Genomic DNA, 16,906 nt, shown 5'->3' with positions numbered 1-16,906 from the left:
TTGGTCTCATGACCTGCAGCTGTTCCCAGAGTCTCATGATCTGATACAACTGAACAAAAATACCTTTTATTGACAAAATGTTGTCTCTTGATGACTCACAGTGCAACACATAAAGACTGAAAGGCAGTGAAAATGTACAGCTGACAAATATTCTTAAAAGTGCACATAGAGCAATGTGCATATTTCATTTTCTATGGCTGAAAACAAACACCAAGAGCTTTAAGATAATTGGGGATGGACCTCATCTCATATATGAGGTTGTGAAGTAAATGGCAGTGACCATATCTTGTATGTTAAGTAGGTTTACGCTTAAATGAGGTATAAAAATGTCTTCTGGGATTGAGGATTCCTTCAACATAAGGCATAAAACATATATCACCTTCAAGTTATATTACCCAAGGAGTGGGTTGTGTTGCAGAGTTGAAACACTGCAACACAACGAGTAGTGGTTGTTGAATGCCTGGCAACTAGAAGTGAAAAACATCCAAAAATGCACTTCCTAAAGATAAAAGCTGTTGTGACAATTAGTACATTTAGAGACTTGCAAGTCTCAGAATACCATCCCAAAATATAGAGTAAGAATAGAAGAATTATGTTTTATGGGTGTTCTAGAGGGAATAGAGACCATCACAAAGTAAATGGCATCCGAAGGAAAGTAGCATCTGAAGACATCAACCAGGAAGTTAGGAAATGAACACAAACTGGTCTTTCAAAAGGAAGCACACTGCCAAAATAGTAAAAATGGCTTAAGGACAACAAATTGTCCTTAAACTAATTAAGGACAATTTGTCCAATTAAGGACAAATTGTCCTTAATTGTCTATTGGAGTAGAAATCACACAGGTCTGAAAATTTGTGGTCAAAGCTGAAAAGATGTGTCATAAAGGTCACATACAAACCTAACTTAGTTACACCAGCTTTGTTTGCACTGCTTAAAAAATTACTGTGCAGTGCATGTAAATATAACTTGATTCAACTGTATGTATTGTTGAAACCAGGCTCAGCACTAGGGATGTAATAATACACCCAGCATGCAAGACAAGGCAATATTTATTTCCCCCATTTTTGTGCTTCCACAAATAGTTGATGTATCATGTGTCAAACTGTGAAACTTGAATTATCTGTAATCACTGTAAAAAAGACAAATCAGTTTAGGTTTGACAAGTTCACCTACTGTAGTCTTTATTTTTGTCTAAATCCAAAGTGGCCCAAATGTCAGAAAAGTATTGAAACACTGATGGTTCTTTTATTTACACAGTCAAACGTTCTCCTAAAGCAAACACTATTCTGCTTTAAAAAAGCTAATTTGTTATGCATTCTATGAGAACTATTGAGTTAAAAGATATTGATGTGTTCAACATTATGTAAAACTTTTTAAAAATAATAATAATTCATGACACAGACAATTTCTTAGTGTGTGAAAAACACAGGTAGCAGCCATTCCCATTGATCTGATATATTCCTTCTTTCTTTGTTCTTTACTTCACATTTGTCAGGATATAGTTTTTTATTCATATGGTGAGTTACCATTGGGACCTACCTTGTGAGGCTGCCCAAAGTAAGGGTTTCCAGCACATCGTTGGTTAATAACATCTCTGATCAGGTGCTTTTGTCCATTGTAGGTAGTGAGGATGCTGATTCGCTCCGATGGGTAGCCCAACAGCCTCATGTACATAAAGAGAGCAACAGAGTACTCCGCCTCAGCCAGGTTCTTCACAGAAAAGAAAAATAGGTAACAGAAAGGTTAGAATCCGATTATTCATATTCATTTGATTGAATGCTGAGTAAAGCACCACTCAGACAAAAAGTGAAGAGGCAAATGAATTTTTCCGTGTCTTCTAAATCACTTTGGAGTCTGTTATCACTTCAGCAAATTCGAATTTAAGATAATTTATCTTACTCCAGAGAATAAACTCAACTACACACATATCATTTACTTTCTGTAGAGAGTTTTGCAGATATAGAAATGTTTTTTTTTCCAACATACTGCTATGATTTCTCATCTGCTGTTCAGTCAGATAAAGCTGAGCCAGAACACAACTAATTCGAACTGGAAAATCAGAGGTTTAAAACAGGTGAAACTGAAAATAAATACATTTTAATAACAGTTAAACAATAATATGTGTTAAGTAAACATATTCAAATTAAAATTGTTCTTGAAAGAACAGAGTGTCCATAAAATGAATTGTTGTTGGTCATTTACTAACTTTCCAAATGACACATTTCTCATCTCTGTGTTCTGGCTCCAAGATCGTTCTTTGCCTTTCAAATGTGACCAGAAAAAGAAAACAAGCCAACTGTATGCATTATTCATTCAGTTTCAATTAAATGTGGACTGCAGCCTCACATCTTTGCTAGTAATTTATGCAGCTTCATTAACAGCTTCTGATCCAACTTCAGTGGAATCAACACATCAAAAACAATGGGAGCCTTTGTTCATTTTCTCCCATTACCTGCCACCAAATGAAGCATATACATGTATTTATTTTAAAAAATCATGTTGGATCTTGCACGTTTTAAATTTTGCAATTATATACGCTATCAATTTGGGATCCTTTAGAATTGAGAACAATTATAGCAGGTGAGATATTTGATTCAAGCCAAATCTCTCAGAAAATCTTGAATATTCATCTTGGCTTGAAAAATAATTATCTTAATTTCCCTCAAGCAATCTACAAAAAGTCAGCTACAGCTGTTCTGGTTCTTGCAATATCACAAAAGAGCTATGATACCTGAATCACAGTATGGGGTTACAACTCAGAACAAAAAAATCTGCCAGAAATCTTCTCAATTATTATATTTTAAAAGTTGGATAAAGACAACTAAATGTTATATCGGACCTAGTTAGAAAAAGCTGGACATAATTTGCAGACTTTTGGCTGCAAATTGAGATAGTTAAATGAAAAACATTTTAATACGACCAAGTACTAAAATGGTTGTGCTCTAAGTGTGGAGCGCTTAGAAACCAAAACAAGCAGTCCGAATGTAACTTCACGCAGTTGAAACCGGCCCCCAAAGAGAACATAAAGACAGGAGATTATGAAAGAATGTCACAGTGGTGGAAGAGCCACGGATGATTTAAACAAGTTATTTTCTTTTAGCATGTTGTGTTTTAAATAAGCCAACCGGACCAGATATGGGCTGTGAAACTGAATTATGAGAGAAGTGTGGATTGGAGAGGACTTTTCAAACAAATAAGAATCTTGCTGAAGTATCAATAAACTGAAAACTAATATGGAAAGTGCTTTAGCAAATGAGGTGAAGAAGTAACGCGCTGCACTTTCTTTATAGATGATCTGTTAACGCACAACAGTGGTTGTAGTGGTGTTTGCTCAGCTGTGGGAGGTATTCAACAGGGACTGGAAACAACAGCTTCTCTTGTGTCAGCCATATTCCCCACCGTTTCCTAGCAAAGTTAATGTGTGTGCATGTGTGTGCTTCAGAGTGATCCTAGTAATTCCCTCGAGGAACCTGGAAATGGCAACAGCAAATGGAGTTGAGTTGCATGTGACCTGGTGCTTGAGAAGTGCACATGCTCTGCATTTAAGGACAAAAGGAAGTTGTACTCCTCATGGAGCAATATGATTAAACTAATTGGACAGACAAGTAAAATATTAAAGAAACTCTTTCTATTTTATTTTAAGAACAGTTTTTTTTTCCTGAAATAAGACCCTGAAGCTGTTCCATATGTCTTTGTTTTCATCAAAACCATTTTGAATCTGTATGTAAGTAGTTTTGCATCTCGTCGTTTAAAACGTTGCTGTTGCCATCTGCACATTTGTAAATCTTCTCTTATTGCAATAATATATTTGGAAATAATATGTAGGAATGACATTTGACATATTGAAGAGGTTGGTGCAAAAGAAAGAAGAGCTTATGAACCCAGCCCACTGCCCACGCTCTGTCTCTGAGTCTTAGCAATGTCATGATGAAATGCAATCTGGCTCCGGTGTAAAGGACAGACCCACTGCTCTGTTCTGGACAGCTGTGGGCAGCACACTTGGCACAGTGATCAATATAGCATATAAACTGATAGAAGAACCACTGGAACATAAAAATTAATGAACTCTTGTCCAACCACCAATTTAGAGGACACACTTAAAGGGGAGTGATGGAGATGATTTCATGCGACATCAGTTTTAAGTCTGCAGGTGTGTTTGTCTTTGTAAAAGACAGTAAATTCTGTTCTGGAGGAGCACAAGACATTTTAGCTGATTTGACATTATGTTGCCAATGCTCCGCAGATGTTAGGGATAGAGATGTTGTGCTTGTACTAAAACTTTACAAGCTGAAGAAACAAATCAATGTGGACTCGTACTCGTAAGTGTTTGAGGATAAAAATACTCAAACACTTTGTTTACCTCATCTTAAACCCCAATAATTAAGATATTTGTTTTGATCCAGCTTGCAATGTGCACATTAAAATGGTTTAAGAACAGTTGATGATGTTTTAAGGGTGTTGCATACTGACCTGGTAAAAGTAAGGGTTGGGTTCAGATTCTCCCACCCCATTAAAGTCCTCCACATTAATCAGCTGGAAGTCAAAGGTCAAGCCAGGGTTGGGTACCTGGAACTCAGGAAGCTGCTGAACGTGAGGCAGGTTTCCAAGGTGTTTATAGCGCCAATTGTAAAGATTACAAAGGCTGAGGAGAGAAAACAGATGTATAGAATTCAAATTCCAAATTAGATCAAGCCAAATTACCTCCTGCTCTTTCTTTAACTATGACCTACCTTGCACGCGCACGGCCCTGTGCATCCAAATCTACGGTAGGAACCCCCAACCGTACAAATCTGGTGAACAGAGACTGCTCCATGTTGGAGTACTTCTGGAATGCCATGTTCTTGATTACTGGGGGCAGCTGGTGGTGGTCTCCGATCATGATCCAACGCTTCAGCCTGCTGTAGCCATCCTGTGGGTTCTATAGACAACAGGAGATAACAAGTTGGAGGCATTTGCACAAGTTTAAAAATACACTTTTTACACATGTACTTTAAGAAGAATAGGTAATGTACACAGAAAAATAAGTGTTAACACTCCATGTATCAACATCCGACTTGAAAAAGTATAATCAGTGTGAACATATAACATTTAACAGAATTTCAGTTATCTCATTTTGTCAAACTCTATTAATTTTTTTTTTCAGATAATAGTAAGTTACCTGCAACAGCAGAGGGATGAATGTCTCAATCTCAAGAATCTGTGCAGACTCCTCCATCAGGATGTTGTCGTACTAATAAATAGCACAAAAAGCTGGTTTTACAACCCAAATTGGAGGTAAATATATACATTCCTCCTGGTTGCTATCAAATTAGAAACGTTACCTTAAATCCTAGCTCCACCAGGTCATGACGTTTGAGTGCAGCGTGTGTGCAGGTCATGGCGATGATTTTAGCTTCCTTCACCAGGAGATACTTGGAGCGGTCCAGTCCACTCCTCAGCAGCTCAAAGGCCCTGAACTCCTGTCAGATGAGAACGAAAGTAGTGATACAGACTTTAAGAACTGTTCATTGTGGTATTTTAAAAAGTGGGTGTAATAAATGTTAATTTTTTGTTATATGTATAACCTTGCCTTTTGCGATTGTTGCCCAATCCCTTAAAAGTACTTTGTGTAACACGTATGCATGTGAAAAGCGCTCCATAAATCAAATCTGATTTGCTTAATAAAAAAAAAAAAGAAAAACATTATAAAAATGACAAGAAATTCAAAGCCTAAAAAAAGAAACAATGACAAATGAGGCTGGAAGAGAACTGGGTTTTATTTTGAAGTTATAAAAAAAATGCAAAGCTCACTGTTAAGAGATCTACAGCAAAAAGTGATTATAGGGGTGCTGCTGCATACATTTTTATCTAATGCATAGTGTGATAAATCTCTCAATATAAGCGCCCTACAGAATCCTTTTACAGGCGGATTCTATTGTAATGTGAATGCAAAAGGAAAGTTGTTCAACCTAAAATCCACAGCAGTTTATTTTAACATGTCAATATTGTGATATTACAGGAACGCTGAGGGGTTAAAGGAGTGCTGGAAGAATTTGTGTGTTTTCATGCAGCCCCAGGAGCTGTATAGACAGGGGAAGAGGGAAGGGAGGGCGAGCGACATTCGGACAGCGCCGTGGTATAAATATTTGATGTGTTACTATTTTAGCATTAATATTAAACCAATCAAAACATGCAATATTGATGAGGTCTACTTTTAACCATCATGCCTCCAGACTGAGGAGTAAAATTAAGATAATAAGTATTTGCAGAAATTGATGAGTGGGCAAAAAGAATGAAATAAAAAAGCTGGAAGAACTATAAAGGAGGTCACATATCTACACATAAACACCTAAGGAACAATAAATCACAATACATTACAGAGTACTCTCATGACAACTTATTTAAAGCTGCTTTTCCATTCAGAAGTGAAGACAGATCAGCAACTGCAGCAGGATGTTACTTTTGCTACCTTGCGCCACGTACAGCACCCTCTCTTAATGGGCGAGCAGATTTCACTGCAGCATGGGTGAGGCCGAGGGAGGAGGGAGAAGTGCTGCGATGCAGTGAAACAGAGGCCAGCCAGATAAATCAAGGTCACCACACGACACATGTCGGGATATTACCTCCGGCAAATAACTTTCTTTATTGCTTTTTGGAAACCATCTAGGTGTTCCAATAAATCAGAAATGTTTTCAGTTATTTCTACAGAAGTAGATGATAAGCTGAGAGAGAACTTATGATAACACTTATTCTGGTAGGTGTTGCAATGTGTGAATTAGTATGAAGACAAGTGCAAAGCAACTAATGGAGCCCTTATTATATGGTTTTGATGGTTATTTTTTTCAGATTCCCAAACATAGCCATCAATCTACAAAAATATTGCTGAGCAATCTGCTTACATAATCATGAATAAGTGAAGGAACGAGCAGAACTATAGCACAAAAGCCCTGCAGAGACTTCGTCTTACTAGTGACCAATAATCGACAGCATATATAGATAGGAAAAGCAGCAAGTTATGCATGGGAAAATGTGCAGCATTTGGGCCCCCAGCTAACAACTTAGGAAAAGAACCAAATGCAGCTGGCAAAGCGTTTGTGTTTGAACAAAAAGAACAAGAAAGAAAGATGTTGGTCACATATATGCAGGAGAAAGTGAAAGTATACGTACATCCTGAACTTTTACACATATTTCATTACAAACACATGTAATGAAATATTACATATTCATTGAATATACTTTAGTTTAATTTGATATGAAAGACCAACACAAAGTAGTATACAATCATGAAGCTTCAGGAAAAATCATAGATAGTTCTGTAAGCCTTTTCCAAATAAAATCTGATAAGTGCGGCATGCATTTGTATTCAGGCAGCCTCCGTGATTCCACACTTCATAGCAGTCACTGCTAAAAGTCTTTACATGGCTCTACCACCTTTGATGAGATCTGGACTTTGACTGGGCCATTCTGACATATGAATATGCTTTGATCTAAATAGCACAAATTTGTACTGTATTTTTTGAAGAGGAACCATAACACGTATGCAAGCTTCTCTTTTACAATTTTTATTTGTAAAAGACATTTATAAACTATATATAATTATTATACCACTTTACAAATATGTGACGCTTTGCATTGACCTCTCAAAATCCCACAGATTTACACTGAAGTTTGTGGTTGTATTACAACAAAATGTGAAAAGGTATGGGTACTTTTGCAAGGCACTGTAAATACAAGCTGTGATGTATGCTCCAGAAATAGAATTACTGTTCTCAGATAACCTCTATATCTCACAGAGTTTTGCTCAGCAGTGATGAAACCAGCAAACTCTTTTAAAACGTCTCACCTCCAGCTGGGTAAATATTTTCTTGATGTGGCGATAGCAGCCCTCCGCAATGTCCATGTCCTCCTCGTACGATCGGCCCATGAATACAGGCTGCGGGGCGTTGGAAAAGTACTTGTGGAAGGGAAAGTGTGCAGCAACAGTCTCCACCTCCACCTTCTTGCCCTGTTTAGGTTTGACTTTGCTCATGTACTGCTCCCAGCGTGATATCACCTGTAGAGAGGAGAGAAATTGGAAACATTTTTGAAAGACCTCCAGATTTGATTACTTTTTGATGCTCACCAGTACACAAATGTGCAGACACTTGCAGGGCTTTGTGCAAATTAGTGCCTACGATTTGCTTTCTATAGTCATTGTGGTATTGCATAAAACAGCACAAAAGTGAACAAAAGAGAACAGATAGTCTCCTTTTAGCAAGGCTTTCCTGCTGAGAAACTAATAAAGCAGCTTCAACCTAACAGCAGGTTGTTCTATAAATAGCCCGATAAATTAAAAAAATGTAGAGAGTTGCTTCAGAGAGGCACCTTGGTGATTTAACTGGATGCATCTGTCTGTATAAATAATTGTGACGACTATGGAAACATCTAAATACACACCATATTGTTATGGGCTATAAACAAGTGCTTAACTGATTGAGAAAGTTTTATAATCTACTGAAATGCCACTTTTATTTTATTTTTACTTTAAAAGCAAAGAAAGTGTAAGCACAGTAAGTCCATTTTCTATCTAGCACCAATTAATAAAGCAAGAGAGAAACACCTGGACTGTGACAAGTGTATAAATACCTAAGAACAAGTGGAAATCATTGTGACTTGGTGAAAATAACACCAGAAAAATTAGAAAAAAATAAAACAAGAGCTGAGGGATCAAATACAAAATTTAAAAGCAAGGCATACTCAGACTTGACTAAGATTCTCATGACCTCCTTGACTGTTTGAACACAGCTGGATTCTGGCAAATCTTGAGACCCTAACACGAGTGTGAAGGCAATCATAAAAGTTCTGTACTCTCAGTGCTCTGCAAATAGTTATTTCACGTTTGCTTTTCCAGTCATCCAACAACATAATGCCACAGCTCTGAGTATCACAGCAGGACTGACATGTTTCCTCATGATCTCTCTGATTTCACACTCTCTCTGCAGAGAACATCCAAGTTCTAGCTTTTTTATAAATGTCAGAGTATGGTGTTAGCCTCGTGTGCTTATATAATATAGGTAAAAATTAAATGATCAAAGTAAAAAAAATACTTTCTCCTAAAGCAAGGGCTCAATATTACTGTGACATTATAGGACAAGTAAGGCAAACTGAATGTTTTGGTTTTAGAATAAAATTAAATAAAGTTTACATGTTCCCCCAAAAGACTACACTCACAGTTCAAAGTAAAGCATGTCTATTCCAGAACTTATCTTGTAAAAAATATGAGTGAAAATAAATTATAGTTTAAAATTCCAGTTATTTTGGAGTCTGAGTATGCATAGCATAGCATGGGGAGTACACCTCAATAATTCTACAATATTTAGAACTCTATACAGTTGAGAGAAATAAAACTTCTATTATGTTAGGAGTCAACTGTTATAAGATTTCTGAGAAAAAGGACAAAGCTGCATTCAAATAAATTCATCAAAATCTCTCTGGAGTCTTTGTTGCTCTGTAGCTCAATGACATAATCCAACACAAATTTCAAAGATATTTAGCTGGTTGCAGAAGAACAGAAGAAAGAAACTGAAAAAGAACAAAAAAAATCAATTTGGACCTCTGAAAAAGATTGATAAACTTGTAGTCAAAAACAAATATTGTTTGGAAAACAAAACTATTCAGCTACTTGGACAATTAGTGCCAAATGAGTTAATGTTTCTCTTTGAGATGTCAGAAGCACTCATTCCTAGGGTTATTTTTACCTGATAGAGGTAGAAGTGCCCTGCAGTCTCACAGGTGTATGACACGTCTCCTGGGACGTCCAAGCTCTCCTGTAATCTTCCCACCTCTCTGAGAAGCTCCAGTCTTCTAGCAAGGACATAGTTCACTCTGCCATATCTGTAGAAAAATGCAACATGATTAATATTTGTTGATTTGCAGTATTATATTAGACTGTTTCATTTTCACAGAATAAAGCAACAGCCTTGTTAATTTGAAATTGAAGTCATGTTTACATGTAAAATTAATCCAAAATGTACAGAATAATCAACCTTAAGCAAATATTTGGTTCTGTTATTACCGACTTCTTTATGTGGACCTGTTAAAATGCTGAATAAGATATGTTAATTATATGTTAATAATATTCAGATATTACAGGATTAATTTCTATTTTATTAATTCATGCATCTTTTTGTGCAGCTAGATAGTTCTGAAAATAAATGAGCCATCTCAGACACACACAGAGGAAAAAGGCAGGGTCATTAGGGTGATATTAGAGGTGAGTGCTATTTTTAGACCATCTTCAAAGATCATCAGTCAGCAAATGACAGAAAGAGGATCATATAGCCCTGCCTGTTTGGGAAGAATAAAGTAAAAAGAAAGGAAAGTGAACAAAAACCTGACAAATCAGACCTATTTTCTAGATCATAAAAAACCCCAAACATATTGCTTTGTTTAAATCTCAATAAAACCAAAAATATTTACCATGGATTGCAAGAGTTTGTAGTTTCCCCTTTGGCAGGCACTAAGTGTAGCTTTGCCATCCATTTTTTATTTTACCTTGTAGAAAGTGTTAATTAAAACCCTCTGGCTCTCTAGCTGGTGTCAGCGGAGTGGAAGAAGTGTGGAGTCTGCATGTTGAGAGGCAGCAAGGCAAGGGGAACATGTTGGATGTGGCTCACTATAGCTCTTTCTTTAGCATTTATGGTTTTGCATAATTTAAAAATGCTAGTTACTGCTTTTGTGTCAAGATCCCAGCTCACATACAGCACTGAATACAACAAGCAGAAATATCAGGCACATCCATGGGAGACACAAAAATCTCCCCACCATTCTTCAGAGGAACTCTAACAGAACATAATTATTTGGGTAATAAAGCCAGTAAGGAAGCTTTAAATAGTAACACTATAGGAACTAATATTCTGTGATATGGGACTATTTATATACAAAAAAAAATTGCTAAAAGAAAAAAAAGAGAAAGGTTCTTATTTGTTCACCGACTGTGTTAAATATAGCAGCAGTCATGGTGAGCTCTAAATGCTTTGAGCATCTTGAGCCAAGTCTTCTACAAGTCAGTCATGAGACTTCATAATACATCATTCTCTATTTCACCGAGGATATGACTCACTGACCTTCAAGGCAATTCACACACACAAAATTAGTGTTTACAGAGCTGCAAGCAGTTGTGGATTTTTAAACCAGACTTCAATTGTTAGTTATTGGCAATGCAAGAAGTTTGGACTAGTGTATTGTGTTATTTGCACTGGAGACAATGGTAAGGTATTAACAAGAGAAAGTGCATTTCAGCCTTAAGCCTGATGCACATCTCTAGTTTAGCTTTTGGACAAAAAAGAAAGAAACAAAAGATCTTCATAATTGTTACACTGCATACAAAAAAACAAGAGTCATTAAGACACAAAAATGCAAAACAATACAATTATAATGATAGCATCAAGACATATATATATATATATAATTGTATTGTTTTGCATTTTTGTGTCTATATATATATAATGCTGGCGATCAGTTATGTAAGAAGATCTGCACTATGCATGTTAGAATTAAAACATGTTTAATTTAAAACAAGCTCCCTCGCCTGAACCTAATAACCATTTTAATGATTTTTAAAGAAAATTAGGTGCATTTATTTATGCAGTCACTTATGAATGTATTTATTTCATTATACCATCACACTCTTTAATTACCTATCAAATAAATATAAATGAAATACCCTGTCAGCAATATCCAACCATTAATAAATAACAATCAAAACAAATTGCAGCTTGTTTCTTACACCGACTAAGGTATAATAAAGTTGTTTGATACAGTGCTTTATAAATTTTTTTTTGTGAAAAACTACAATATATTAAGTGATTTTTAAAGACAAAATGTACTGAGAACAATTTCTGATTATTTAATAACAAATTATTAATCCATTTAATCTCAATTAATATGAACCATCTGTTAATATTGTGCTAAAATCACTGAAATATTATGAAGCATAATTTTTAGATAAACAATTATGAAGCTACAAAAAAGGATTTATAACTTAAACCTAGAGTCCTGCTCCAAATTCTGTACACTGACATAACTTGAGCTGTTTTTTAAAAATGATTATCAAAGCAGCTTTCATCGTATGATGTTTATTGCTCTCCAGCGAAAGAATGCAATCCATTGATCAAAGACAGAGTGGAGGAACAACATTTTTTGATTAGTGAAAAGGCCTATGTATGCAGTAAAGCCTAATAAAGTAAAACAAGGTCTACGGTGTGGCACAAGAGGTTATTAGGAAGTCCAGTCACTGTACAGAAATGAATAAGATCATGGGCAGCTGTTTTCTGGACTGCGAGAGACATGACGTTTATACACATTCATGTCTATATGCCATCAGTATGTGTGTGTGTTTTTTCCACTGGTTTCTTGTTGTCCTCACCTGCTAAAGTCTTTCTCTGTTTCCAGTTCCTCCTCTCCGTGGCCCAGACGCAGAAGGTGACGCTCATCAATGTCTAGAGCCATAATCTTTTCAAAGAGCTGGTTCAAAGCCTGGTGTAGCAGAAAACATGCAAGAAGGTTAATTTTGTAAGTATTTGATGTTTGTTTTAAGCCAGTTAGATATATATTAACATTGGTATAAAGTTAGATTCTACAGGGAATAAATACAGGAGGGGGATTATTATCAAGCTATGTTTCTGATGAATAAGGTTCCTTCTGGTAGGCATTCACTGGTGTAAAACAAGAGCAGATTACTTTATGATTTAATACTTAAGGGGAGGGCTGTGGCACAAAGGAGCTTAAGTTTTTCCTTCATGGTATAAATGTGACTGTTGCCTTATTAAGCTGTGAATTCTCTAGACACTTATTTCAGCAGTGTTTGCAAAACCGTTTTTCCATGTCTTTGAGTTTGAGTGTGCTGACCTGATTAGAGTGAGTCACTATGAGAGTCCTTTGCTCAGGAAAATTGTGATAGAGGTTTGAGATGATCTGAACAGCCACATCAGTCTTTCCAGTGCCTGGCGGTCCCACAACCTGCAGGCAAAAAGGAATAAGGCAGTTATGTAGAAAGAAATTAATAACAGTCAGACAAAAAGACATGAAAAGGTACATTAGGGAAAAAGCAGAGTATGCATTTCCATAATCGTACTCATATTTCCAGAGTTTTCAGTGCTTTTCTATGATATGCACACAAAATGAACAAGGACTAAAAAAAGCGTCTTTCTACAGATGTCAGGCCTGAATCTTTGGACAAATAGGTGGATGACCAGATCGATACACTATTAAAAGGAATGACTGGATAAATGGAGAAAGGGATTGTCGAACAAATAGACAAATGGATGCACGGTTAGACGGATGGACAAATAGACATTTGGAGATAATGAATGGACAAATGGATGGCCAGACATTTAGACGACTAAACAGATGGATGGACAATGGGATGCAGAATAAATTGGGGAAATGTAAAAGATTCTTCCGTACTTATTGACACCTGGAAAACACTGAGATCAAATTCACCATTTCCCCTGATCTGTCCATATTGTGTAGGAATCCTGAGTTAGATCCAAAAATTTATTTTGACAGCTTGATTTTAAGTATTTTACAGCAACAAGATTTGTGCTTCAATGAAGTGAAGCTCGAATGGAAGCAGTGCATTACAGTGCATCCTGGAAACAAGTCATTTTGAATGCATATGCAGGTAAGGACAGAGAGCCAGTGGGGGGAATAAATTACACTTCCAGTCTTTCTGTTATACTTAATATGTAAATATTACTGCCACTTCACTACTGATCTCAAGTTAACATGATAATAACCCCAAGCTCTATTTACTCAACTAACAAGAAGAGGGCGATGTGGTTATATCTAATATACTAAATACATATTCATAAAACAGGTTGGTTTTAGCATGAGTCTCTCAGGTGAGTAATCTCTGCTAAAAATAGTAAGCACAATTACATATGCATACATAAATCTGCACATAATCAGCTGGTTGGTTTCCCTACATGAAAGCCAGCTAAACAAGGTGGTAGAGAGTGCTTGTTCTGTCTGCTAATGAATATGGTGTAAACCAAGAAGAAAGGTTAGATGAGGACAGATCAAGATAATAGCATGCATGTAGAGCTGCCTTATGACCCTGATGAGAGCTTTCAGTCACCACAAAGGAACATGGTACACCACTCTTCATATCTAAATACCAGGCTGGAGTTAAACACTGGTGAATATGGGAATAAGTTGAGGAAGCCATGGTTTCATTGTTATTCTGTTTTATGTTGACCATTTAATTGCCTGAGACTTCTCACTGCAGAAATGTGTATTTTTATTTATTTATGGGTTTGTTTTTTTTTCAGAGACAACCTTATTACCATTATACACCTTCATATTTGTGCTAAATTTTATCTTATGCATCATAGACAAGAAATCTCAGCAAACAAAAAAAATCCTTACCATTGTTAGTCCTGGCTGCATCCCGGCTCGAATGGCTTCAATCTGAGTAGGTGTGAACTGAATCGTATTCCTGTAAGGATTTTACAATTCTGATGTTAATAATCCTGATGACATGTTTGCATGTTTTATGCTTCATCTGTCACTTTTGAAGATCAATTTAATTATTACCACAAAACACTATGCTGCAGAGAGAAGTCTGCATGACATAGCTCACAATAACAAGTGTCTTATGGGTGCAGTAGTCATTTTGTAGAAATGTTACAAAAAAATGGTCCATAATAATTTTAACATATTTATATTCATTTGAAGATGTCTACATGTCACATCACATGTAATATTTATACTGATATAGACTGGCGTGTGTGTTAGGAACGTATGGTAACCACAAATTAAACTTAACCTACAGAACTCAAAGACAACTCAGAAATCCTTGTGAGGAAAAGATGAAGTAAGCTAGTTTATTTTGCCAAATTTTCTTTGCAGAAATTTAGAATGATACTCAGCATTGAGCCCAATGTGCTTGAAAACGTCCATCAAAACAGGGTGTGCTCCAAATGAGACTACAGCTGGTGTCATGGATAATGGTCTTCCAGATCTGGATCAGGGCATTAATGAGTTCCTGGAAAATCTGGGGAGCAACCTGGCAATCAGATGGACTAGAGGTGTTCCAGGGGATTTAGGTCAGGCCAACACGGGGTCTGGTCAATGATATCCTCCAGAAACTCCCTCCATTGTTACCACGTGAGGCTGGATATAGTTCTGGAACCAAGAGGAACCCTGGACCTAATTCTACCATCATAGGGTCAGACATTGGATCCATGGATTTCTTCTCTATTACTGATCCATGAATATGTCTCCGCAGACCATGACTGACCTACCATCAAACCAGTCATGTTCAATTGTTTCAGATTGTTTTTGACTGTTGCATGAGCTCAAAGTTAACTTATTTTCATCTGTAAAAGCACAGTGCATCACCAGTGAACCAGCAATTTCTGATATTATAAATCCCAATTGGGCTACAAGAAGCCATGCAAAAAGACATCAAGCTCCCAGGCCTCCTTGATGAAACCTGTTTCTGGTTGTTGGCCAGAGAAGTTAAAGGTCTGTTGGAGATCATATTCTAGTAGTCCTCACACAGTTCATCTTTCCACTAACGGAACAGATACCAGTCCTGCTGATTGGTATCTGTTCTACAGTCTTCTCCTGAAATCTCACATGCTGAGATTGGGAGATGAAGCAAAGCTCCTGGGAATAGAAAAAAAAATGTTGTGCCATCCTGCAGGAGTTTGGACTACCCCTGTGAGGTTCAGGTCTTGCCTAATGCAAGCAATAGTGGCACTGATTTTTGCCAAAAGTAGTGGCACTGACTACTTTGTGCAAAAACAGTCAGAGAAAAACAGGAGGGCTAAATGCCAGCGTTCTCCAACTGTAAAACAAATCCTGTCTAAGATGGTTCCCTCTCCTTTATCAAGTAATGCATCAATCAAACATTAAGATTGCCAATGAACAAAACCAACAGAAAAATCAATACTAAAAATCCCTCAATTCAGTCTGTTTGGTGTTATACATGGCTATTCACTTTCCTCTTAAACGTTAAAGATAAAAAACTACTAAGCACATAAATGCCACCAAAACAGCAACACAGCAATATTTAAAGACATTTCAATTGGTTAAAACTTAAAGGACGTGATCAATCATTTTAATAACTGATGTTTTAGTAGGAGAGAGGTGCTCTCTGACCTTTTGGGCTGGTTGTAAGGATATGGCCCACGGTTGGGGGCGACATATGGTTCCACATTTAGGGTTTTATCTTCCTCGCTGTCCTTCTCTTCTTCATCAGCCTTTCTCTTCTTTCCTTTGTCTTTTGTGGTAGAGATGGGAAACTTGATTCTGGGAAGCAATGGCAGAGGTTATTATCATGAATTGTAAATGAATTATATATAATGCTGAATTCCATAAATTAAATCAGATTTATTCAGAAGGTAAATAATGGTAATAGTTATATAAACCTGCATTAAACCATTTTAAAATGTTTTTTTTTATTTCTACCTGAAAGGAGGAACTTGGAGTTCAGGATTCTCCTCCACAACCTTTATGGTGTAGCCAGGAAAACATGACCGTAAGTGGTCCAGAGACAGGAAGGTGTCGTTGAAGTCCAATGTGGAGATCTGATTGGGCATCTTGGAATAGTGGGCACTGCCTGGGTCACCGTAGCCAAGGATAATGTCATGAAGCCAGTCAGGCACAACACATTCTGTGTTCATCAGGTGCCTGATTGTCTCCAGCACCGCCTGAAACACAAATTAAAACATATTGAAGGGGCAAATCAGAAAAAAAGAACCGTCATCTCTCTAGAGGTGATTTAGCAGAATAATAATATCTGACAAAGACTAAGTTAACATGAGGTAATTTTATGGCAGCAAATTATGTTTTGACAAGCTACAAATTTCCTAAAAATGTGACCATCAAGTACTAACAGTAAAAATATTTGTTCCCATTTTGTTCTAAATTTCCCAAT

The 16,906-nt window shown here is 36.7% G+C and overlaps 1 protein-coding gene across 1 annotated transcript in view; it reads right to left on the bottom strand.

Annotated features, from left to right (window-relative positions):
* Positions 1 to 16,906, bottom strand: part of aqr (aquarius intron-binding spliceosomal factor) — a 46,197-nt gene that overhangs the window by 13,143 nt on the left and 16,148 nt on the right. The window contains exons 21-32 of the mRNA XM_023353139.1: positions 16,438 to 16,679; positions 16,129 to 16,278; positions 14,389 to 14,458; positions 12,868 to 12,978; positions 12,386 to 12,495; positions 9,717 to 9,852; positions 7,823 to 8,032; positions 5,322 to 5,459; positions 5,159 to 5,230; positions 4,731 to 4,918; positions 4,471 to 4,642; positions 1,540 to 1,710 (exon numbers count right to left, since the gene is read on the bottom strand). Coding sequence (XP_023208907.1) covers positions 1,540 to 1,710; positions 4,471 to 4,642; positions 4,731 to 4,918; positions 5,159 to 5,230; positions 5,322 to 5,459; positions 7,823 to 8,032; positions 9,717 to 9,852; positions 12,386 to 12,495; positions 12,868 to 12,978; positions 14,389 to 14,458; positions 16,129 to 16,278; positions 16,438 to 16,679 — 1,770 coding nt within the window. The remainder of the gene's footprint in view (positions 1 to 1,539; positions 1,711 to 4,470; positions 4,643 to 4,730; positions 4,919 to 5,158; positions 5,231 to 5,321; positions 5,460 to 7,822; positions 8,033 to 9,716; positions 9,853 to 12,385; positions 12,496 to 12,867; positions 12,979 to 14,388; positions 14,459 to 16,128; positions 16,279 to 16,437; positions 16,680 to 16,906) is intronic.

The sequence above is a fragment of the Xiphophorus maculatus genome, chromosome 19, assembly GCF_002775205.1.
Source record: "Xiphophorus maculatus strain JP 163 A chromosome 19, X_maculatus-5.0-male, whole genome shotgun sequence".
NCBI classification, from domain to species: Eukaryota; Metazoa; Chordata; class Actinopteri; order Cyprinodontiformes; family Poeciliidae; genus Xiphophorus; species Xiphophorus maculatus.
The sequence above is the reverse complement of the archived record's forward strand: the minus strand, read 5'-3'. Positions and strand labels throughout refer to the sequence as shown.